The sequence below is a fragment of the Monodon monoceros genome, unplaced genomic scaffold (genome assembly GCF_005190385.1).
Source record: "Monodon monoceros isolate NGI ecotype Baffin Bay Population unplaced genomic scaffold, NGI_Narwhal_1 Super_Scaffold_21, whole genome shotgun sequence".
NCBI classification, from domain to species: domain Eukaryota; kingdom Metazoa; phylum Chordata; class Mammalia; order Artiodactyla; family Monodontidae; genus Monodon; species Monodon monoceros.
The window spans coordinates 159,201,683-159,227,760 of record NW_021703778.1 but is presented as its reverse complement, the minus strand read 5'-3'; the positions used below and the strand labels follow the sequence as shown (position 1 = coordinate 159,227,760).

Here is a 26,078-nt window from a genome sequence, read left to right as displayed (position 1 = left end):
TATATAGGAGTGGAATTGCTGTGTCACATGGTAATTATATGTTTAATTTTTTGAGGAACTGCTAAATTGTCTTCCATAGCAGCTGAACCACTTTACATTCTTACCAGCAATACACAAGGGTTCCAGTTTCTCCACTTCCTCAGCAACACTTATTTTCTGTTTTAAGTTATAGCCATCCTAATGGGTGTGGAATGGTATCTCATTGTGGTTCTGGGTTGTTTTTCACTACTGGTGATTGAGCATTTTTTCATGTGTTTCTTGGCCATTTGTTTGTGTTCTTTGGAGAAATATCGAAGTCCTTTGCCTGTTTTTAAAAATGAGTTGTTCGTCTTTTTGTTGTTGTGTGAGTTCTTTATATATTCTAGATTCTAGACCCTTATCAAATATATGATTTGGAAATATTTTCTCCCATTCTGTAGGTTGTCTTTTTGCTTTCTTGATTTGGTTCTTTGATGCACACAGTTTTAAATTTTGATGAAGTCAAATATGTTTTTCCCTTTGTTGCTCATACTTTTGGCATCATATCTAAGAATCTGTTTCCAAATTCAGGGTCATGAAAGTTTACTTCTATGTTTTCTTCTCAAGAGTTTTATGGTTTAGTCCTTACATTTAGGTCATTGATCCAGCTTGAGTTAATTTTTGTATATTGTGTGAGGTCAGGGGTCTAGCTTCATTCTTTTGATTGTGGATCTTTAATTGTCCCAGAACCATTTGTTGAAGAGACGGTTTTATTCTCCGTTGAATAGTCTTGGTACTCTTGTTGAAAATCAGTTGACCATAGATACATGGATTTATTTCTGGACTCAGTTCTATGTCACTGATCTAAACGTCTCTCCTTATACTGGTATCTCACTGTTTTGATTATGGTAGCTTAGTAGTAAGTTTTAAAATTAGAAAGTGTGAGTCTCCCAACTTTGTTCTTTTTTGATATTGTTTTGCCAATTTGGGTCCCCTTGCAGTTCACATGAATCTGAGGATTGGCTTTTCCATTTATGTGAAAAAGGCTCTTGGAAGTTTGATACGGATTGCATTTGAATCTGTAGGTCACTTTGGGTAGTGTTGCCATCTTAACAGTATTAAGTGTTCCAATCTGTGAACACAGAATATCTTTCCATTTAATTTCTTTCAGCAATGTTTTGTATTGTTCAGTATACACATCTTTTCACCTCCTTGGTTAAATTTATTTCTAGGTATTTTATTCTCTTGGATGCTATTATAAATGGAATTGTTTTCTTAATTTCCTTTTTGAATTTTCCATTGCTGGTATGTGGAATTCATACTGATTTCTGCATGTTGATCTTGAACCTTGCAACTTTGCTGAGTTTTTTGGCTCTAGTGGTTTTGTTGTTGTTGTTTGTTTTTTTGGTAAGGGCTCTTTTGGGATTTTTAAAAATATATAGGATCATGTCATCTGTGCATGGAGATGGTTTTACTTCTTTTCCCATTTGGACGCTTTTATTTCGTTTTCTTACCTAATTGCTTTGGCTAGAATTTCCAGTACAGTGTTGACTAGTGGTGTTGAATATGGGCATACTTGCCTTGTTCCTGATCTTAGGGGAAAAGCTTTCAATCTTTTACCATTCAGTGTGATGTTAGCTGGGGATTTTCATAAATGCTTTCAAGAAGTTCTGTTGTATTCCTTGTTTGAGTATTTTGATCATGAAAGAGTGTTGGGTTTTGTCAAATGCTTTTTCTGTGTCAATTGAGTTGGTTGTTTTTTTCCCTTCATGTCAATAATATGTCACATTGATTGATTGTTTTATGTTGTACTCCTGAGTTGAGTCCCACTTGGTCATGATGTATAATCTTTTCAGTATGCTGTTGGATTCGGTTTGCTAGTATTTTGTTGAGGATTTTTGCACCTATTATTATAAGGGATATTGGTTTATAGATTTCTTTTATGGTGGTGTCTTTTGTCTGGCTTTGGTATCAGGATAATGCTGGCCTATAGAATGAGGAAAGAAATGTTCTCTATGTGTCTTTGATTCCCTCTCCCCCTTTGTTTTCTTTATGGATAGGTTTAAATTTTTTTGTGGGGGGAGAGAATTAATTATCCGGCTTCTCAAGGTTGTCATCCAAGACAAATACCCCAAAGTGGACTTATACAGAAAATTCTATGCCTGACGAAATTTAATCACAACATTTTATTGCTCAAACTCTACGTACTCATCTTAGAAACAAACCATATTATATTATAAAATCTCTGGAATCAGATGTTGTTATTTCAGTATGTATGTGTAGAAATTCTAAGAAAGCATTGAGTCCAAGGGTTATAATATTATGAGATTTTAGTTACTCATATGTATATAAACATTTCTTGGAGCAATTTTAGAAATATGATACCTCCTTGAAAGTATTTACAAGATATAAACTTTATTTTGGCTAGCCTGAACTACCACTTAAGAGAGAACTTGAACACAGGGACAGGTACCAAAGCAAATACTTTACTACAACATAAAGTGGGTTAGTGTTCAAATGTCTAAAATCTTAGACTTTCCTATGACTAAAATAGCTAATCAATAAATAATTTGCCAAATCTATATTCAGCTGTTTGCACAAAGTTCTTGATACTCCTTTATAAGGTATATAATTTGTAAATACAAAAGCTAATTATGATGCAATTTTACAAATGTACTTCTTGATTTTCTATCCATATGTGGCATAATAAATGCATTGCTATAATAAATAAACTTAGCAGATTTTTAAGAGTTTATTTCTTCTAGAATGTGCTTATTTTTAGAATGCCAGCAGATTATTCAGATATTTTTGTATATCATGATCAGTTCACAAAAGGTGCAGCCACAAATTATGTAATAAACCTATAGTTTTATAATTCTATTTAAATTTTTGTGTTTGGAGGATTCAGGCCCAACTAGATTTAAAGGGAAGAGTAATGTTTACAGAGAGTATTTTTAAGACCTTTTAATTTTGATTAAAAGTGATATACCGTTATGACCAAAACAGTTTTAGATTCTAAAGAATATCCAGTCTTCTGTGTTTATGGCAAAAAATAAATATTTATTGAATTAAGTGCATAGCAGTGGTATGTTTTATAGACCAAACATGGTACATGCAGCCTAGTTCTAAAATAGAACACAAAACATAAATACAATGAACAGAAATGTATTGTGTTGTAATCAATCCAAATAAATGTAATTAGAAAAGTTTTTTTTTGTCAGGGTCTTTAATCGATTTTGTTGGTGTTTAGCAGAGTGGGTGAAACTAAATAATCTTTTATAAATATAGTGGTTTTCTAGTGGCAAAATGCATTCATATGTGTTTCACATTTAGGTCTCATGATGGAGTTATGAGGGAGGTATTACCTTATTTTACACTTGAGAAAACCGAATTGTACTGATTGACTTTTCCACTTCACAGTGAGCAAGTATTGGAAATTAAACCCAGGACTTTGGACTTTTAGCAACATCTTTCTGTTACCAGATTTTTCTTTTCTGTAAGTTGCAGTTCAGAAGAAAGAAGGAATAGGAATAGTACCTGTTTTCCAAAAATGTGATACTATTCTTTTCCTACAGGTAACATATAGTTTATTTTATAAACATAATCATAACTTCAGAAAATAACAACAGTAGGACTCAGACTTTGTGCTGTATTACAGTGTGTTTGGATTTTCAAAAATAATGATTTCCACACAGCTTTTCAAGGATAGGTTGTTCATATGACTATCTCCTACGTAACACTGGAGGGGGGCGGTGTGCTGTAGTGCAGTGATTTTCAAACTTTAAAGGGTACGAGAATTACTTGAGAGTTTAATAGCTCTGTAGGGCTCACTGCTCTCCAGGTAATTCTGGTAGAGGTGGTCCAAGGACAGCACCTGGAGAAACACTGGTTTTAGAGTTTAACACACACAACAAGTATCTATTTGATAAGGTAATGGGGGTGATTTAATCTATGATATTGTTCTAGTTCTTGGAACAGAACCTGGTCCAACATAGTAGATGTCCAAAATATTCCATTCGTATGTGATGACTTGGGTGGCAACTGAGAAGCAGGAGAATATTCATTCTTTCATTCAAAATTTACTGAATTCCTGCACTATTCTAGCTGTTTGTGTATAAAGGGAAAATGGATACATTCCTTACTCTTGTTGAGTTTCTTTGATTAATAGACTCATTTTAAAGGTATGGTTCTTCCTTTGTAAAAACTTGTAAGATGAAATTATTAATATTGAAGACATGTTTTGTTTTGTTTTGTTTTTTGTGGTACACGGGCCTCTCACTGTTGTGGCCTCTCCCGTTGCGGAGCACAGGCTCCAGACGTGCAGGCCCAGCGGCCGTGGCTCACAGGTCCAGCCGCTCCACGGCATGTGGGATCTTCGCAGACCGGGGCACGAACCTGTGTCCCCTGCATCGGCAGGCGGACTGTCAACCACTGCACCACCAGGGAAGCCCCCTGAGGACATGTTTGAATATTGAGGTCACTTTTTCTCTGTAAATTAAAAACTCATTTTTTTGAGGATTACAGGTTAAAGAAATGGCCTGAGTGTTAGTTCTTGTTTTATTGTTGCTCTAAAGCTATATTATCCAGTATAATGGCCACTAGATGTTTGCGGTTATTTAAGTCAGTTAAAATTAAGTAACATTGGGGATTTGGTGCCTCAGCTGCACTAGCCACATTTCAAGTCCCCAGTAGCCACATGTGTGTTATACTGGAGAGTGCAGATACAGAGCAGTCCCATCATCGTAGGAAGTTCTATTTGACAGTGTTACTCTAAGAATCTAGAACAAAGCAGTGATTTTTCCATTGCCTTGATCTGTAAGTGGGTTTTTGAGGTAAATATTAGCAGTGGCCTGAGGCTGTCATTTCAACCCTTAAGTGCATTAGCACTTTTTCAGGTGGACAAGGCCCAGGGTTAGGATTGATTTACTAGAACAGTTTATTATACAGCAACTAAGATTTGAATGCTCATATCTGGGCATTTTTCTTAAACCTCCGAGTAAGACACTTAAGTTATTTTACTGCTTTAGGTATATAGCTTTTCTCATGGTGTGTGTGTGTGTGTGTGTGTGTGTGTGTGTGTGTGTGTATGTGTATGTGTGTATTTACCTCCACAGCATTACAGTTGCTTAAATTTGTATCTAGTGAACTTTGCGGGGGGCAAAGAAAAGTTGCAATTACATCTTTATTACTAGAATTTTTGGTATTTACATGAAATAATTTATTCATAGATGCCAAATTTGAGCGTAGTGACAAGTTGGATTAACACTAGTCAGAATTCAACTAGGTCAAACCCCAGTTACGCTTATTATAAAATATTAATTACGGTAATGTAGTATTTTGATAATTTAAAAACTAAACATTTTACGTTTTTTTGTTGAACTTATGTAAAATCCTGTAGCACCTGCTGCATTCTGATGTCTAGACATTTTTCTATGCAGGGTTCAAGAAACAGTCTGCAAGCGTAACCCACTTTTCGCCTCTATTTCCTGAATGAGTATCTAGATAGAGATAGGTCTTGCCTCCTTTTTTTTTTTTTCCCCCTTCGGCTTTTGCTGTGGTCCCTTTCTGAGAAGAGAAGCAATAGGAGACGGTCACTTGGTCCCAGGTCATGGATTAGAGCAATTAAATCCTTTTGTACATTTCTGCTTCCTTCAGTGATTCTCCCTCTTTCCAGATCACTTACTTCAGCCTCTGGTACTACAACAAGCAAAACCAGCGCCGGTGGGTAGATTTGGAAAAACCTCTAAAGAAGCAGCTGGATAAACATGCGTTGGAACCTACCGTCTATTTTGGAGTGGTGTTTTATGTGCCTTCAGTTTCACAGCTGCAGCAGGAGATTACCAGGTAAGAAATAATGTGCTGTTTGTTTCTAGGAAATCCAGTGAAATTAAAAAGGTGAAATTAAGGTTGGAGTCAGGAGATAAGGCTAAACTTTGCCCTCTCGCCCCTGCAGTTTTAGCCTCAGTATTACGTGGAGGTGCTGGTACGTGGTGTGTCACAGTGCTTTACTGCACGTTGCGTGAGTTATGGGTTCACTGGGCATGAAGGAATGATTCAAAGGAAAAATGATGCTTTTACCCTGGCTGTGAACTCTTCTTGTAGTGATGTCACCTTTAATGTTTTTGTTGAGTTTTTTCTGACCTTTGTAACAATGAAATGAGAGAGGAGATTTAAAAAAAATTGTCACAAAATCTGCGTTTACTCCTCAAGGAAATGTGTAGAAGGGTCCTTCTAATTCTGACACCAGTAGCCATAGTATTCTGTACATAGGTGTGGGGCAAAGGGGAGGTGGGGGAGGTGTTTGAGATCAGAAAAGTTTGGCTAGTAAGTGCACTTAAAAGGGACAAAGGCCGCAAGGGTAGAATGTATTCAGGAGTGGGATAGAGGAACTAAATGTTCTTTTTTTTCTTGGCAATAACAAAAGAAAAAACAAGGGATCAAATTTGGATTCTTTTTTTTTAATTGAAGTACAGTTGATTTACAATGTTGTGCTAATTACTGCTGTACAGCAAAGTGATTCAGTTAATATACATATATATATATATATATATATACACATTGTTTTTTTTTTTTTTGCGGTATGTGGGCCTCTCATTGTTGTGGCCTCTCCCGTTGCGGAGCACAGGCTCCGGACGTGCAGGCTCAGCGGCCATGGCTCACGGGCCTAGCCACTCCACGGCATGTGGGATCTTCCTGGACCGGGGCACGAACCCGTGTCCCCTGCATCGGCAGGCGGACTCTCAACCACTGCGCCACCAGGGAAGCCCCACATTGTTTTTTTAATATTCTTTTCCGTTATGGTTTATCATAGGATATTGAATATAGTTTTCTGTGCTATACAGTAGGACCTTTTTGTTTATACCAAATTTGGATTCTTGAGCCTGCCTTTCACATTCTTCAAAATCCACCGCTACCTTATCTTTTTAACCCCATTTAACATTACTTTCGAGCCAAGCTGGACTACTTCTAGTGTGCTGAACATGCTGCATGCCTTTTCACCTTTGTGTCAAAGACCTTTCTTTCATAAATATGTACTGGAATCCTGTTCATCTGATTTTAGTTCAAAAGGCACCTCCTCCATAAAGCTTCTGTGGTCCCTCAGGGTGGAATGAGTTTTGCCTCCTCCAGACTATTCTAGAATTTGCTTGTACTTACGATGGCAGTTGTCACAGCCTTTCACTACAGTTATTTGTGTATGTATCTTTTCCTTAGATTTTAAACCCCTGTTTTCTTTAACTTTGCCTTTCGCGTAATATCTAACACAATGCCTTGCAGATGGTAAGAACCTGGTACTGCCCTGTGTTTGTGGAATATTCTTTTTAAGTACTGAGTTCAGAGTTAATTTTCGGAAGAAGGTGGATAACCAAAGAAGCTAGAAACAGGTTGTAGGGATAAGCATGAACTGGCTATAAAACAGATCTGAGACATAAATATTGAAGAGAGAAGTAGAAGCCAGGAGGAATAAACAGTGACTGACCACTTTGACTCATTTATTTAAACATTTATTGAAGATATAATATGGTATGTGAGAATTATATTGGTTACTGTGGGAGATGAATATATAAATGGATATGCTTTACTCTTACTCTGGAGGAGTTGCTCACAATCTGGTAGAACTGACAGTCTATGTAAATGAACAATTAACAGTATATTATGATAATACATGCTTTAATTAAAGCACTGGATACCTAGGGGTGGGATGTGGGGAACATGCCCAGGGTGTAAAGAAGTTGACTTTTCACTTGACTTTACAAGTAATTTTCTAGTTAGAGGGAGTAGCTTGTGCAAAGTAGGGGGATAGTAAAAGCAACTGATGTTTTCAGGAAATTTCAGACATTACTTCGAGGGGAGAACGGAGACTTGAAAAAAGGAATGTCCTAGTCATAAAGTCATAGATCAACAGGGGCAGACATTTTTGAATTTTAATGGATGGGAATGATGAAATGTGCATTTTACAAAGCACCCATCATGGAAGGTAGATTATAGGTGACAAGACTATAGGCAGGAGACCAGTTAGGAATGTATATGCCATAATCTAGGCATTAGTCTAGAGGGTGGACCTGCTTTCCAGTGATTTGATTTAAGGAAAGAACCAAGAATATTTAGAGTGGAATATGTGGACAGCATATTGAATAGATAGACTTCTTTAGGTGTTTGAAAGGAGCTGCCTGGGAGAATGTTTCAAGGTTTCTTCTTTGACAAGATCTCAGAGCTACCAGCATTCTATTTGCTGATTGAGGGAAGTCTATGGGTTCTACTAGCAGGTGGAAGGGGATAAGTGGGATCTAAATCCTTGTTTAAAAGGATGGTGTTCTGGTCAAGCTTTTTGGTAACAAAGAATGGAAACCTCAAAGGTAGCTAAAATAGGATGATGTAAGGACATATGAAATGATTAAAAGGGTGGGCTCTCAGGGGAATTCAAATGTGAACTATAACTGGGTTGAACTACACAGATGTCAAACCTGGAAGAGATTCTGGATTCAAGATGGTTCTATAGACCGTATTGGCAGAGAGTTGCTGGATCTTCGTTCAACACCGTATCCCCAGCATCTAGAACAATGCTTGATGCATAGTAGGCCCTAGTAATTACCTAAGTGAAAAAATAAGAGGAAGGCAGAATAAATCTTCACTATAGAGCTTATCTAAATGGAGAAGTGATACAGATGAAATACTGCTGACTGGCTGAAAGTAGATGATTGCTGATAATAATAACAGCTGTTTTTTAAGTACCAGCTATGTTCTAGTATTATGCCGAGAGCTTTACATATATTCCTTGATATGTTCAGCCTTGTGAAGGGGTGACAGTGCCCTCATTTTACTAGAGATAACTTAAACCCACAGGTTATGACTTGCCCAAGTTCATGCAAAATGCTAAATCAGAGATCTGGAATTTAACCTAGGTCTGCTTGACTAAAGCTTGTGCTGGTAACTAATACCCTATATATTGACAACATAAACAGAAGTAAACCCACATCCCAAGAATATTAAGAAAGCATTTTACAAACTATTCTTTTTGGTATTGCATCAAAGAATATTTTAATATAAGGCTGGTCTGAAATGTCCGGAACCATTTTTTTTCTGGCTTTACTCTCCAGGGCTAGGAAAGTCTTACATCACCAAGTTACGAGTCAGTTTCTAAAGTAAAAATTGGCCATTGATTCTCTATGTCTCCAACGAAAAGGGACAAAACTTAGAGACTTTTACAGGGTATAAGACAGATGACCAGCTGTCTTCTCGATGGTTGTAGCTTTCAAATAACTACAATTAAGGATAAGTGACTCAATAAATTGATTATATTGTGTGTGTGTGTGTGTGTGTGTGTGTGTGTCGGTATAGATATGGTCAAGGATGTTCCTGTCATTCTTCGGAATCGTCTGAGCTTAAGGTTTTGGCTAGTTTATGCTCCTCTACCAAATTATGATAAAATGCATTGTGTCTCAAGTGGAGGTAATACTGATATTGACTTTTAAAAATTGACCTTTTTTTTATAGGTATCAGTATTATCTGCAGCTGAAGAAAGATATCTTGGAAGGAAACATTCCTTGTACATTAGAACAAGCAATTCAGCTAGCAGGCTTAGCTGTTCAAGGTAAATAATGGCACTTGATCATATAATGGATCTATCAGATTAAAATGTACGTTAAACAGAAACAGCAAGGGATTCTTAAAGTAACTGACTTTATAGAAAATAACTACTATAAAGTAGTTTTTTATATTAGTGAAATATTCTGTTATCTAAGGGGCTTCCTTGTGGGGAAAAAAATGAGTTTGGATTACTTCAGTGAAATACGAGACTTCTGGAAGGTTAAGCATGTTACGTCAACAGAGCACACAGACCAAAAGTAGAGAGGAAATACACACATATGCACACACACGTATAGCATTTAATATGCTGTGTATTCCTCTAGTTCAGGAACTTGATCTGCTGCTAGCTAATGTTTTCAGAAGAAAGATCAGCCAAACAATGTGGTTGATGAGGTTATGTTCGCTTATACTTTAAGCGTACGTCATTTGTTTGGTTTCTCAGTTGTCCTAGGTTATAGAACATCGTCAATCATAATAGATAGTTCTGCATTTCACAAGTATTTTTGAATTAACTGTCATTTTTCACATGTCTAATCTATATGTATTTACATGTATGTAATATACTTTGGAAAGACTTCTGATGGGGCATTATTTCAAATGATAACTGGCATTTAATCTTGGGAATTGAAATTTAATCAGAAGAATCATTAATAAAGTTCCATCAGATATTAGCAGGCATGGAGACATATATCATTTCTAGACAAATAAATTCCTGATGCACATGGAGCCACATTCCTTTTCAAGGTACTTTGAAGCTTCCTAAGTGTCGTCTTTGGCTTTAAGAGTTAGTTTTTCCTAAGCTTTTTGCTGAACTATCAATGTTTTGAACAATTAAAAATTTCTAAACAAATACATCTTGCTGTAACATATTCAGATGATCTAGTTCCTTTCCCTAGAAATAATCACTACCATGAATGGTTTGGTTTCTTCCTGACATTTTTCTATGCATAAGTTAAGCATACAGGATTACAAAGTAGGTTTTGTTTTTTTTTTAATGACAAAAAAAGAGATGGTTTACATATAGTTTGTAACTTGGTTTTTTTCACCTTATTAAAAGGCATTTTTTCCAAGTCAAGACACATGAATCTACCTAATTAATGTTTTTAAAAAGGTATTTTTAAAGTATACACTTTATAAGCTGTAAGGCAAATTTGACTTCTAAATCATAAGCACACCATCTTTATACTGCATATTGAATTTAGTTCTGCATGTTTTGCTTCCAGTTAAGCATAATTGACATGTGAATATTTGTCATTTTATATAGCTGATTTTGGTGACTTTGATCAGTATGAATCCCAGGACTTTCTTCAGAAATTTGCCTTGCTTCCTGTGGTAAGAATTCTTTTGACACTGGGCCTTTTTAAAAACAATTTATTTCCATACCCTTAATATTCCCTGAAATGAAGTCCATATAGTAGACTTACTAGGCGGGAATAGAGTTTAAAAAAAATCAATTTCCTCTTATAAACAGCTCAAGTGTAAATGCTTTGCCTGTTATAGTCTTCTGGTCCTTGGAAACCCACAGAAACAGAAGGGTCTGTGGTCATTGGACTGCAGGCAGAGAAATTCATTTTGTGTTTGGCTGTGAGTCTAAAGAGAGGGACGGATTTCCAACTTCTGTGGAACCACATAGAGGTTTTGCTTTTAACTGAAGGTTCAAAACCTGACAGAGTTATGTTGAAATGGATTTGGTTTCTCATCAGCAAATTAAAGAGTAGATGACAAAATGACACTGCCTTCTACAGTTTAAAGTCACTACTGATGGAACTGACAGGGAAACTGTGTGTTGGAACAACTACGGGAGGTGGTACGCTCTTCTGAGTGTCTACACAACCAGCCAGGGAATGCACAAGGTGTTATGTGCTGGGCTTGGAACTGGCTGATGACATTACCAAACTGAAATAACTCATGTGAAACTTTCTCTGGGATGAATTGAGAAGGCAGGGCAAGTGTTTTGGCTCCTGAGCAGAAGCCACGTAATTCCTTAGAAAGACCATGATTATGTCCTTAAGCAAAGCTCGCACACATTAACACTAGCCCTAGTTTTGCCTGCTGGTGGCAAGAGTCAGTAATATTCCTTCTAAGAAATTTGGGTGATTTGTTTACATACTTACTGCAGTATGTTTTTTCCAGGAGTGGTTACAAGATGAAAAAGTATTGGAAGAAGCAACCCAAAAAGTGGCCTTACTGCATCAGAAATACAGGTAACGCTGAGAAGTGGAAATAGGTTAGAACTGATGCCTGTTTGAATTTGAACCATGCATCGACACCATTAAATTTGGAACTTTACTACTGCTGCTGCTACTACTGCTAGTTACCAGGAGCCAACCTTTGCAGAGCTCTCACAGCGTGCCAAGTGTTCTTATGAGCACTTACCCGTATTAACTCATTTATTATTCATTTTTTATCATTGATGAAACTGAGGAAGTGGAAAGCTGCAGTCACTGAAGGATGACAGCTCTTAATCCCATGTCTTAAAGGTTTTGGTGGTGACTCGGTCCTGTGTAGGTTAATGCAACATTAGGGAGACATGTTTTCTTTTGTGATGTGGCAGATGTGATGTTTTCTTTTGTGTCCGCCCCCCTAGTTCCCCCCCCCCCCCTTACACCTTTGGAAGCTGTGTTTCTGTCCTCTGGGGGAGCTCTGCTGAGAGCTGTGGTGCTTATTGCCCTGACCCCTGCTTCTGGGCAGAAAGTGACTTTCTTTGAGAGTGAATCTGTATGTGTTGTCCAAAAACCCTGTCCTAGAGAATGCTAGGTTTTATTCTAAACCAAATACCACGCAGTTCCAAGTACTTTATATATCATTAAATTCTTATAACCATTCTTTAAGGTAAATGTTACTATCTCCTTACAGATTGGGAAAATCAAGCTCACAAAGACTAAATAACTTGCCCAAAGTTACATGTGGTAGAGGTGGGATTTGAACCCAGGTCTGTCTAATTATAACGTATTATTCACCCCCTCCCATTAAAAATAACCTTTTGCCTTTAATCTGTTTCCACTCAAATCCATACAGTCACTCACAAAAGATTAATCTTCCTAAAATATCACTTTTGACTTGTCTCCCCTCTTCTCCTCAAATGTTCATGAATCTCTTCTTGCTTTCCCCCAGCCTAAGTTCATTTACTCCTGGGATTAAAGGCTTCCCACAAGTTGGTTAAATCCTGCCATTCCAGCTTTACCTTCTGCTGTCCAAATGAACCTTTTTTTTTCAGCATAATTAACCCCTCAGGCACACATCACTCTATCTTTTGTTATTTTCACTCATTCATTTGTGCATCTCCTTAAAAGATAGTTTAGTGCTGTTATTCTGTATGAGGCAGAGTGCTCAATGCTGTGGCACAAAGATAAATAGAACAATGATCTGCCATCAAAGAATGTATTCCCTGCTTTGGCATCTTAAGGGATAGGCAGGACAGCCCATGGTAATAGTAATAGTAATACTGATAATGGGTACGGGGGAGAGAGGTGTGCACAGAATGTGGTGGTCCTACACAGAGCAAGGGCATCTGACTTAGACTCAGGGCAGTCACAGAAGGTGACAAAGAAGGAGTGACATGTAGGCTGAGTCTTGAAGGGTATTAGGGATTGACCAGGTACACAAGTGGGTGATAGGTATACCAGGAAGCGGGATTAGCATGTACAAAGGCCCGGAGGCATGAGGGAATGTGGTATATTCAAAGAAATGCTGCGTTTGGGATGGTCGCAGTGTGGGGTGCCTTGTGGGTGTGGGAGAGCAGCAGAAGATGAGGCTGGAGAGGCACCTGTCCGTGCAGTTGAGTGCCTTCCTACCTACACACGCATTCTTGTAATTCTGTCACCGGAGCTAAAAAGGATTTCCATCTTCTAACCCTTATTGCAGCACTTACCGTTTGCAATTTAGCACACAGTGCTTAGTATTGCCTGATACTTTGGTGGTTTAGAAAGAATTCTAGCTTTCACTGAAGATTTTTTTAGGTGGTGGTTTTATTTCCTGCCTTTCCCCTTACCTGCCTAAAGTACAAGGGGTAGGATCTTACATAACTAACCCTCAGCATTCAGCACAGTGCTTCTGCATGCAGTTGGTTTTCAGTAAATACTGATGCATTGATATAACTAATCACAGATGCTTAGAAACTTGAAATGTTTCTACTGTTTTATGACAAATTGATATGTAGTTTTTTTACAAAAGCTTTTCGTAAAAAATTTTTTTAGTTTTGTGAACAATCTGACTAACTTCTTGTGGGTTGCAGAGGGCTGACAGCTCCTGATGCTGAAATGCTATACATGCAGGAGATAGAGAGAATGGACGGCTATGGAGAAGAGAGCTACCCTGCCAAGGTAAGCGTGGCACGAAGACTGGGCTTGCCAAAGGCATCTTAGTAATTCTGCCAGAAGAGCGGGGAAGCCCAGGGTTGCCCTGCTATGCAAAGGCCAAAGAAACGTAAAAGCTGAGGTCCTTGTGACCAAAATTTTGTAGTAAAACACATTCCTGTTTTGTGCTTTGTTCTTGGAAGTGCTCTTGAAATAGAGTTCCTTAAGGAGCCCAACTCTGTTTTCATATGTATTTACAAGATGGTACATTTATACCTTGCAGACTTTTTGCCTTCAGCGTAGGTCTTCTGAACATTTCCTATCTGGGACACAAGAGTAGGGAGGTAGGTGTGGTCATTGTGGTTCTTATGCATCTGCTGCCCGAGTTTCCTTTTCCGCTTTCTCCTCTTAGGATAGCCAAGGCAGCGACATATCCATCGGAGCGTGTCTCGAAGGTATCTTTGTGAAACATAAGAATGGAAGGCCTCCTGTGATATTTAGGTATTTTTCTTACATCTTTCTGTGCACTTTCTGTGGCTCCTGTTGGTGATATTTTTTAGTACCTGTGCTAGTTATATCACTCACAAGTAAATCTCTCCCAAGGCCTCACTAGAAAATGGAAATATGCCCTCCCTAGAATAAAATAGCACCTGACTGCAATGGTTCTTTTTATAAGATACTTTCTTCAAACCAAATTGTAGAAAATAGTGCTTGTAACGATGGCCTGCTTATGAAATGCTTAAAAATGTGTGACCCTTTTCTTATCATATGAAGGTCATTCTTTGTCTTGGTGTGAATTTTTCATTTGAGCTCTGGTTTCCAGGGCTATTTCTTGTGGAAACTCTAGGCCTTTCTCTGATTCTAGTTTGTACCAAAATTCCTAAAATACCAAAATCTAAAAAAATTTCAATTACTTCTTATAATGTTGATTTTTCTTTTCTTGATTATAAAAAAGTGATACTATCCATTTGTGGAAATCTTGGAATGTATCTAGTAAGAAGGACAGAAAGGATATATAGCAATGTGCTAACAGTGGCTGGCTCTGAACAATGAGATTTCAGGTGATTTAAATTTCCTTTTCAGTATCCTTTGACCCTTCATTTCCTTTGCTTTACTATCTTTTGGGCCCTGAATCCTCCATGGTGATTAGGACCACAGAGCGTGTACCCGGCTTGGGGAGTAGATCTCCACTCCTAGGCTGTACTGCACTGGGTCAGGTGGCTCCCGTTTGGCGATTGCTCTCATGTCCCCAAGCTGCTCATCGTCTTCCGGACATGCTGAGCTGCAGGGTAGGGGGTGGAAATGGATCTGGCCTGCACCGGAAGGGCAGGGCCCTGACATTGGGAGACATCCCACTGGCTTCCTTTATCTCACTGGATAGGAAATTCTAAAATTGCCTTCTTTAATATGATGCTAATAATCTTTAGGTTTAACAGTTAAGCACCAAATTACTACAAATGAATTTTATTTTAAATTTAAATAAATCTAATATAATGGAGAAGGATAAAGAGGGATAGATTTTGTTCTTCCAGACCTATTTTTCCCTTTTATAAAATTATACAGTTACATAATAAAATGGAATATTAATATATAAAGTCTGAACGTGGTAAAATAGAGTTAGAAAGTTCCAAATCGGAGTTTGAATCCTGGTGAACACACCCAGAATACTTCACTCTTTGGATTGGAACTTTATCTTCACCCTGCTCCACCAGCTTTTCAGAGCAGCTCTCCTCTAGTTTTGTGCCTTATTTTGCCCTGTATACCTGCAGAACTTAACAGTATTTGTCTGCTTCTGTGTTCTCTATCAGCCCTACCCTCCATCTGTGCCCCTTTGAGGGAAGCACTGTCCCTTACTGATCTTAGTATCCTAGGACCTAACACAATTTCTGGTGTTATCATAGTGGGTGTCCTTTAAAATGTTTGTTGAATGAGTGAAGGAGGCATTGGCAACCAGCTGAGAGTGGGATATTTGATCAAATTAGTGCCGCCAATGAGGATAAATAGATTTTACATTTTTAAATACTCTGCCTTCATTTTAGTATACATGCTTTTACTTCTTGCCACTAGCTGTTGTCACTTCAATTAGAAAATGCACGCGAGCTGATTAAAACCACTGTTTTCTTTCTAAAATGATAAACAAATAGTAGCTTATATATTAAGCTCAAAAGGGAAAAACTCATATATTCTCTTAGTAAAAAACCTGAGCACTCACATTGCCATTTGCTGTTTGTTGTTCTTTAGGTGGCATGATATTGCTAACATGTCCCACAATAAGTCCTTTTTTGCATTAGAGCTGTCAAATAAAGAGGAGACCATCCAGTTTCAGACTGTGAGTAAACATTAGGAATCTGTATGTAATGTTTTTCCTGAAAATTAACACTTCTGTGTGTATGTGTTTGGGGGGCGGTAGGATTAAAATTATATAGTATTTCATAGTTTTATGAAACATAAAATTTTATAATACTTTATAACGTTTTATATAGCAGTACTTAGCAAAAATCAGTTGCTCAGTAAATACTATTGAATGAATGAATGAGTCTTTGGATAAATACTATCTGATCATGATCTCTAAATTAAATTTAAGGGACTATTAAGTATGGGAGAGAGTAAACACTGGTATCTTAACTTCCACTGATAAGTGAACAGCTCTTTAGAAATACCATTTCACAGTTACTTTTACTCTCTTGACAAAAGCAATAAGTCACTGAGTCATTTTGTTTAAAAATGTCTTTGAGTACCTAGTTGTCAGTAGTAGAAGTGGACATTTTCATAATTTTAAAATTTCTAAGTCATTTTGAAACTGTTTAATGTGAGAATCACACTGTTGAGCAGGCTTTTGTTTGTCTTCATAATCTGAGTCCTAATTACAACATTCATATGAGGGGTGCAATTTTAGAAAATGAGAGAACCCCAGTGTGTGGAAAGTGACTTTGAAATAATATGTCACCCAGTTCTGTCTTGTTCTCAGATAAGCTCTGTATCAAGTTGTAGATGTGCTTTTGTTTACTTTGTGCATACTTTGTTTGCTAGGAAGACATGGAAACAGCAAAATACGTGTGGAGACTCTGTGTTGCGCGACACAAGTTTTACAGATTGAATCAGTGCAGCCTGTAAGTATACCCTGCTCACAGAAACTGTGGGAGGTGATAAGCTTAGAAGTTTTCATCTCGAACTATAGTATATCGTCTAGAAAGGCAAATTTAGAAAAGGAAAAGATAACATTTTTATAATAATCTCTTTACTTTTGGATGTCAAAATTTCATTTCTCAGTTTTAGCTTTGGACCTCTAATAACTACAGATATGCCTCTAAGATTTCTTTCAGCTAGTAACTAGAATTATTCTAATTCACGAAAGCTAAAATGGAATTTTTTTTTTAATCAACATTTTGAGTAAAAAAAAGGTTATTCAGCTTTTCAAGCCTTTTGAAGAATTTATACCCCTTCTTCCTAAATGTACGTTTTCCTTAGCCCACATGGGTTTCCCCCTTCTGCTGGATCATTCCCATCAGGATACAAACATGCTGTAATATTTTACCTCTTAAAATTTTTCCTTCGTTCCACATGCCCTCTAGCCATGGTGCCGTATCTCTCTTCTCTTCTACAGCTGATTTCTTCAAAAGAGTTGTATAATCTTGCTCTCTCGCCTTCCTTCCAGCCCATTTCCCTTAAGCTGCCACGCCACTGATGCTGCTTGTCAGAGTGACAGTGACTTTCACCCAGTGGTCATTTCAGGAGTCCTTTCACTTGACTCCTGGGCAGCACCGAACCTCTGCTCATCCCTTCCCCCCTGCACCCTGCTCTTCCTTGGCTGCCAGGACCCCACCTTCTCCTGCTTTTTCTCTTTCTAAGCCTATTTCTTCTCAGTCAGCTTTGCTGGTTTAATCCTCGGACCTCTTCTCATCTACAGTTTGTTCTCTAGGGGATTTGGCTTGACCCAGGCTTCAAAGCAGCATCTGTATACTAAAGTGCAGCCGACTTCATTTCTAGTCCTGTCTTCCCCCTGAGCACTTGACTTGCACACCCTACTGACATCTCTACTTGGGTGCCTAACAGGCTTCTCCAATTTGATATGCCTAAAACCAAACTCTTGATGTGCTCCTCTTCCTGCCCCAGAGTCTGCTTCTTCCTGCCCCAGAGTCTGCTTCTGTCCCCCATCTCGACAGATGGAGGCACACCACAGTCACTCAGGCCCCAAACCTAGAAGTCCTACTTAATTCCTGTTGCTCTTTCATCCCACATCCAATTCGTCAGACGTTCGCTCTGCAAATTCTGCCTTCAAAACATATCTAAATCTGACCATTTATATAACTCTTTCAGCTGATGACTTAGTGCTGGCTGCCATAGTTCTCATCTGGAATACTGCTGAAGCCGCCTTTTTTTTTTTTTTTGTCTGCGTTGGGTCTTCGTTGCTGCGCACGGGCTTTCTCTAGTTTTGGAGAGTGGGGGCTGCTCTTCCTTGCAGTGCATGGCTTCTTATTGTGGTGGCTTCTCTTGTTGCAGAGCATGGGCTCTAGGCACGCAGGCTTCAGTAGTTATGGCACGCAGGCTCAGCAGTTGTGGCTCACGAGCTTAGTTGCTCCGCGGCATGTGGGATCTTCCTGGACCAGGGCTCGAACCCGTGTCCCCTGCATTGGCAGGCGGATTCTTAACCACTGCACCACCAGGGAAGTCCAATAACTTTAATTTTTATGGTCATTTCTTTTAAGGCTCTCAATCCAGACTGTGCTTAGTCACATTTAAAGTGATAATGATTCTGAAGTATTGATAGACTCGTTCTCATGGTCCAGATGGGCATTTCACGAAACCGCAGCAGGCCTGGAACTGGGCAGTGAATTCTGGACATCAGGTTCAGGCTGGGGTGACCAGTGGCTCAGGAGATGGACTCTGCATGCGTAGAAAGGAAGGCCTTTGCTCCTAAGTGTCCCCTTCCCGGCTCCTCAGTCCCGATACATTGTCTAATGGTGTTTGGGGTGGTCTCATGTGAGTCCTCTAACCTTGACCTAGATGACTCTATTTTAGAATTTATAGAATGGCGTGATCCATCTTCAGTCTTGCTCTCTCTCTCCACTTTCAAAGTACATTAGGTAACAGAATCATCTTTTTTATGTCACCCAAGCCTTAAAAATGTTAGATAACAACAATCTCTTTGCTTTTTAATTTATAAAATGGGGATAATGGGGGCTTTTACTTAACATTTCTTTAGGGTTGGAATAGGAATTAAATGAGGTAATGTCAATCTCTCAGGTGAAATGACTTCTCTCGCCCTCTTCCCCACCCGAAGCCCCAGAACTGGTCATGCTATAATCGACCTCCTGAATTTATATGAGAAGAGCCTGGAAGGGAAGAGGACTCTTGAGAGGGGTCTTGGTATGGGAGGCTTTTCCCTCTCCTCTCTGGGGGGAGCGGGGGAAGGGGAGGTTGGTATCCCCCAACCTGCAAAGCCAAGTGGTAGAAGTTTCCACAGACTTTCTCTAGAGGGGGAAGTTGGATTTCTGTCACCAGTGGGCTGCTTGCTGAGCCTTGTCAGAGTGTTGGTCTGTGTTCCCTGCGGTTTAGGTGTAAACTGACTATGGGTGAATACGGCAGCTGGTCTCTGTTCTGGAGACTTCTGTGATCAGGAGATTGACGGGAGTAGGCCCTCCTGGAAGGGGATGGGGTTGCCCCACTTCTTCGAGGCCTACTGCAGGGTTTGAAGAGACTGCGAGAGGCTTGGCAAAAGAGAGTGACCCCTATCCCGTTAAAGGAAGGTCATTAAGATCAACATTTCCTAGGTATTTCCACCATCCAACGTATTTTTTGTTCATCCAAAGCACACTCCTCTGCACTAGCTAGAAATATATAAGAAAGGAAGCTCACAAAGCAAAAGTCGGACGACTCTTAGCAATTCACAGCCTTTACAGCTCAACTGGGAATGCTTAGCCATGAGCATCAACTTCAGTCCTCATTCCCTATTTCATTCATTTATTCAGCAAACATTTGGCACCTTCCTTGTGTGCCAGGCACCGGTGGTACCATGGTGTGTCGTCTACCTCCATGGAGCCTACGAATCTGTTGAGGTTGGGAGGGGGTGAGACAGATAGTCAGCTGTTAGGGGCCTGTGCTCAGGAGTCCGACAGACCTGCCTGGTTCAAGTGCCAGTTCTGCTTATTTGCCACATGGCCAGGAGCAATTTAATCTAAGGATCAGTTTCGTCATCTGTAAAATCAGGATAACTGGCCTCGTTTATGGGGTTGGTGTTAGGATCCCATGAGGCGATCAGGTGTAGCCTTCAGCACTGTTTTCAGTAAGTAATATCATTTGTTTTACTTGGGCTAGCAGCCTTTCCTTATTTTGTCATCTCCAGTACACGCATTCCAGTGGTTTTCTTTTTTTTTTTCCTAAGTTCTTCAGCTGCCTCAGTGTTAGCAGCACCCGTCAGCATAGTAACTGCCCCAAAACACAACCAACAGTTACCCATTTTCTCTTGTGTACTAAGTTTAGGATAGCTGATCTCAGAGCAAACTGCCTTTATAAGAATATTGGCAGGAAGAAAGAGAAGGTTAGAATATTAGAACTGATGGTGTGGCTGCCTGCGTCACAGTTTGGCAGGCGGAAGACGTAGTAGTTTGTGTTCAGCAGAAGTGGCCTCTCCAGGGGCCAGTATCGCTTCCGTCCTGGGTGCTGCCAGCAAGGTGGTGCCAAAAGAGATCCCGAGTGTGGGAGTTGCCACCTGTGCTGCTAAGCTGTGCACCCTTGGATTTTGGGTTTAACACGCTTAAGTTTATTCTTGTTTCCGCTGGGCAATCCTGGACATGGTGTTGGAGGTTTCTATCAGCAGCCTTTCTCCCCATCTCTGAATTTTGAATTTATAGTACTTTAAAAGTTTGGTCAGTTTACTGAGTCTCTGGACTAAATATAAACTTCAAAGGACCCAGTTGGCCTAAACAATGGAGAATAAAGGGAAAGAAAATTTCAAGGCTACAAAATGCAGTGTCTTCAGATTCTGGACACGAATTTTAAGAATGTATTAGTGTGCAGTTAAGGAGTGCTTAAGAAAAAAAAAAAAAGGCCCAGACACACCCTTCTGACTTGTTCCACTAAGGAGGCCTCCTCCTTTACTAATATATAATGCTTTACCAATTGATGCAGGTATTTTTGCAGTCTAATGGAATTAACATACATTTTATTATTGTTAAGTAATAATTACTGGCAGAATGGGGAACATCCTTTGGGAAAGAGACATCTATTCTTTTTTTTTTTTGAGACATCTATTCTTCATCAACAATCTTAATACCTTCCAGCGATAATAAAAGGATATTATTAAAGAAAGCATTTAATCAAAAAAAGTCAACTCTTAAAAGCAACTGTAGCTACTTGATAAGCTCCTAATAATCAGTAAAATATTTTTAATCTCAAAAATCTTGTAAAAGTTAGCTAATATTTAGGGTTTGAATATAGGAAATCAGTTGTTAGAGTGCTAAGAATAATGTTAATTTATGAGACATGAGGCTTGATATTATGGTAAATTTACTGATTAAATGGAGCTAGTGTTTACTTTGTGGATTTTCTAGCAATTAGTCCTTAGAACACTATAACCAAGGGTCACAAAATTTTTTTTTTTTTTTTTTTTTTTGCGGTACACGGGCCTCTCACTGCTGTGGCCTCTCCCGCTGTAGAGCACAGGCTCCGGACGCGCAGGCTCAGCGGCCATGGCTCACGGGCCCAGCCGCTCCGCAGCATGTGGGATCTTCCCGGACCGGGGCACGAACCTGTGTCCCCTGCATCGGCAGGCGGATTTTCAACCACAAAATATTTTTGTAACTAGTAATTATGTGTCACATGCTCATGAGCTAGGAACAAATGGTCAAAGTTTTTCAAAAAGTGCTTTGACAAAATTATCATCAACAAAGCCAAGAATCCTATGTGTTTAGGTTCCTAGATCTTATTTGCAATATAACTGACCACACATAAGAACAACAATAAAAAAATGTCTACCTCTGATTTAAAAAGATTGAATTACCAAAGGACTTTTCTGTTTCTTGTTTGTGAGCTACGTTTATTCAAAGATGGAGCTTGCTGTGAATATCTTAAAATCTCAGATTATTTGATAAATATTAGTTGGCACTCCTGAATATTCTCATTCCTTTTTAAAAAGTACACTTAAAACCAGAGAGAAGTTTCTTGCTAAGAAAAGTGAATGGATTTATCACAGGCCCACCAAACCAATTTTCCTACTGTTTTGCTTTCTCTATCTTAGTTCCTTAGAGGAAATATAGATTCTTAAGTTTCCAAAGTTATAACCTTATCTCTTCATGGAGGTGGTCAGTGCTGAGCCAGGCCTACAGGAGAGGTGCATTTGCACTGAATCTTGCTTCCCTTGGGATGAGTTTGCGGCACTCTGGCATGGCCTGTTTTCCCCTCTGCTTCTGATCACTCCAGAGGTTCCACCCAAATGGACCAGGGAAAGTTACTGCTGCCCATCCCTCTGGTGGAGGGATGCCACCAGAGGGATGGGCATGATGCCCCATGAGGCTCAAACACTGGAGTGTGGTCAGAGGGATCTGGGCATCAGGAAAGGGCCAAGGCCCCAGGTAAGGACAGAAAATCTCCTTTCTTTTCTCTAATTTGTGATTGGATTAGTTTGTCTTTTGCTTTAGAAGATTTATCGTTTTACCTTCTTATTAACTTATTTTGGTAGAATTAGGAAGGTTATGTGTATATGAGTGTGTGTGTGTATATATATATATATATATATATATGCTCTTCTCAAAGACATGTCTTATTTTATAGGCAAACTCAGACCGTCATAGTGAACCCAATTAGGAGGAGGTCTTCTTCGAGGATGTCTCTGGTAAGAAAGAAGGAAAAATACAATTGGTCTTTTTCTTTTAGTTATGTCATCTTCCTTAATAAAATATGCTTTGAGCACTGTTAATTTTTAGTTTGAACCACAAAAGTGTGCTGATATTTGACCAAAGAAATGGTGATTTTCCATAGCTTAAGCCTAATATTTATATAATATATATAATATTTATTATATTATACATATTTAAATATTAGGTCCAACCTCATATTAAAATTTTTGTGAAAATGACTCTACTACCCAAAGCAATCTACAGATTCAATGCAATCCCTATCAAACTACCACTGGCATTTTTCACAAAACTAGAACAAAAAATTTCACAATTTATATGGAAACACAAAAGTCCCCGAATACCCAAAGCAATCTTGAGAACGAAAAATGGAGCTGGAGGAATCAGGCTCCCTGACTTCAGACTATACTACAAAGCTACAGCAATCAAGACAGTATGGTACTGGCACAAAAACAGAAAGATAGATCAATGGAACAGGATAGAATGCCCAGAGATAAACCCCCACACATATGGTCACCTTATCTTTGATAAAGGAGGCAAGAATATACAGTGGAGAAAAGACAGCCTCTTGAATAAGTGGTGCTGGGAAAACTGGACAGGTACATGTAAAAGTATGAGATTAGAACACTCCCTAACACCATACACAAAAATAAGCTCAAAATGGATTAAAGATCTAAATGTAAGGCCAGAAACTATAAAACTCTTAGAGGAAAACATAGGCAGAACACTCTATGACATAAATCACAGCAAGATCCTTTTTGACCCACCTCCTAGAGAAATGGAAATAAAAATAAACAAATGGGACCTAATGAAACTTCAAAGCTTTTGCACAGCAAAGGAAACCATAAACAAGACCAAAAGACAACCCTCAGAATGGGAGAAAATATTTGCAAATGAAGCAACTGACAAAGGATTAATCTCCAAAATTTACAAGCAGCTCATGTAGCTCAATAACAAAAAAACAAACAACCCAATCCAAAAATGGACAGAAGGCCTAAATAGACATTTCCTCAAAGAAGATATACAGATTGCCAACAAACACATGAAAGAATGCTCAACATCATTAATCATTAGAGAAATGCAAATCAAAACTACAATGAGATATCATCTCACACCGGTCAGAATGGCCATCATCAAAAAATCTAGAAAAAATAAATGCTGGAGAGGGTGTGGAGAAAAGGGAACACTCTTGCACTGCTGGTGGTAATGTAAATTGCTACAGCCACTATGGAGAACAGTATGGAGGTTCCTTAAAAACTACAAATAGAACTACCATACTACCCAGCAATCCCACTACTGGGCATCTACCCTGAGAAAACCATAATTCAAAAAGAGTCATGTACCACAATGTTCATTGCAGCTCTATTTACAATAGCCAGGACATGGAAGCAACCTAAGTGTCCATCATCAGATGAATGGATAGAGAAGATGTGGCACATATATACAATGGAATATTACTCAGCCATAAAAAGAAATGAAATTGAGTTATTTGTAGTGAGGTGGATGGACCTAGAGTCTGTCATACAGAGTGAAGTAAGTCAAAAAAAGAAAAACAAATACCGTATGCTAACACATATATATGGAATCTAAGGGAAAAAAAAAAAAGGTCATGAAGAACCTAGGGGTAAGACGGGAGTAAAGACACAGACCTACTAGAGAATGGACTTGAGGATATGGGGAGGGGGAAGGGTAAGCTGTGACAAAGTGAGAGAGTGGCATGGACATATATACACTGCCAAACGTAAAATAGATAGCTGGTGGGAAGCAGCCGCATGGCACAGGGAGATCAGCTCCGTGCTTTGTGATCACCTAGAGGGGTGGGATAGGGAGGGTGGGAGGGAGAGAGACACAAGAGGGAAGAGATATGGGAACATATGTATATGTATAACTGATTCACTTTGTTATAAAGCAGAAACTAACACACCATTGTAAAGCAATTATACTCCAATAAAGATGTTAAAAATTTTTTTTGACTATTAGCCAAGAGTAATCAGTAGATATTTAAAATACTAGATGATTTTTCCTAATAAGATTAAATATACTACATATAAGCTTCTTATGTTCAGTTGTTTATATAAGAATTCAGGAAATTTTTGCCTATTCCTTCTTGCTCTTAACTTTTTGGATACAGCTTGTTTTCTTGTGCTGTCTGATGTCTGATATCAGCGCATAGGGCTTAGCATTGCCATTCTGGCACTGAAAATGAAACCCTGAAATGATACACTGAACATGAAACACTGAAATGAAACACTGAAAATGATAGATATGGTGAGAGCTGTAGGGTCTTCATATTTATTTTTCATATACAATATGTTTGGCTGCTTTAGAAGTTTTTAATGGAGAGAAAGAAACCAGCAGAAAATTACTGTACACATATTACATAGGCAATGTGTTTTAATGCTGTTTCCAATTTTCCATTTCTTAGCCTAAACCCCAGCCCTATGTGATGCCTCCCCCACCCCAGCTGCATTATAATGGACATTATACAGAACCATACACTTCTTCCCAAGGTAAAGTACACTATTTCTGAAATGCCTTACAAAATTATTATGAATAAATTAATGAGGACTTGGAGGTCTTGAAGCCAGGATAGTTTTTGGCTGAAGTTACATCCAAAGTTGTTGTCATGATTATAGCCAACCTGGATTCATAGAAGAAGCTGCCATTATAAAGTCAGTTTTTTGGAAATGGGTGGAAAATATTCAATATCAAATTTTGATGCTCAAATTTGGCCCACGGGCACTCCTTCAAGGTGGTTCCCGTGTCCTGTTAACACACCCCAGTAGCCTTTGAGTGCTTCCTTGCTTTCTAGCCTGGGATGTCCCAAGCTCATTTTGTTTCTTCCTCCCTGAGACCTTCCCACTGTAAAGTATTAAACGTTTTATTTTTATCTATTTACGTTCATCTTTCACATGATGGGTATAGGGAGCTGTATTTAAACAGCGCCTCCGAAGCTAAATCTCCAGCATTCATTTTACAGACTCTGCCTACAGGGCTCTACTATAAAGGCCGAGGAGATTTATGCAGAGAAGTAATTCCATATCTCAAGAAGCTTGGAATCTAATAGTGGAGGATAAGACAAGTACACAAATAACTTAAATACAAAGAGAACATGATTGTTGTGATGAGAGAGAGCGAGCAATTGCTCATCATGTTGGAGAGACTGAGAAAGGCTTTTTGGACCTCGAAAGATGGGTAGATTTCCATATGTAGAGAGAGGCAGTTCCCGTTGGGATTGCTGCTCCTGGTTTTGTGAAGGGGGGTTGGATAGTGAATGCATTGGCATAAACAAGGAAGAGGGTGGCTGGACTTAGTCCCACAGGGAACTGGTAGAACATGGTGTGTGAAGGGACCGGAAGGTGGGTGGTGACGCATTGCTGGTGCCGGG

The 26,078-nt window shown here is 38.9% G+C and overlaps 1 protein-coding gene across 4 annotated transcripts in view; it reads left to right on the top strand.

The window, feature by feature from the left end:
• Positions 1 to 26,078, top strand: part of PTPN21 (protein tyrosine phosphatase non-receptor type 21) — a 71,805-nt gene that overhangs the window by 23,555 nt on the left and 22,172 nt on the right. For all 4 annotated transcript variants that reach the window (XR_003795982.1, XR_003795983.1, XR_003795984.1 and 1 more), the window contains exons 3-12: positions 5,633 to 5,802; positions 9,450 to 9,547; positions 10,808 to 10,875; positions 11,677 to 11,747; positions 13,778 to 13,865; positions 14,251 to 14,339; positions 16,080 to 16,167; positions 16,869 to 16,948; positions 22,608 to 22,668; positions 25,116 to 25,200. Coding sequence is in view for 1 of the 4 variants with exons in the window: in XM_029238630.1 (XP_029094463.1) it covers positions 5,633 to 5,802; positions 9,450 to 9,547; positions 10,808 to 10,875; positions 11,677 to 11,747; positions 13,778 to 13,865; positions 14,251 to 14,339; positions 16,080 to 16,167; positions 16,869 to 16,948; positions 22,608 to 22,668; positions 25,116 to 25,200 (898 nt within the window). In the remaining 3 variants the exon portion in view is untranslated. The remainder of the gene's footprint in view (positions 1 to 5,632; positions 5,803 to 9,449; positions 9,548 to 10,807; positions 10,876 to 11,676; positions 11,748 to 13,777; positions 13,866 to 14,250; positions 14,340 to 16,079; positions 16,168 to 16,868; positions 16,949 to 22,607; positions 22,669 to 25,115; positions 25,201 to 26,078) is intronic.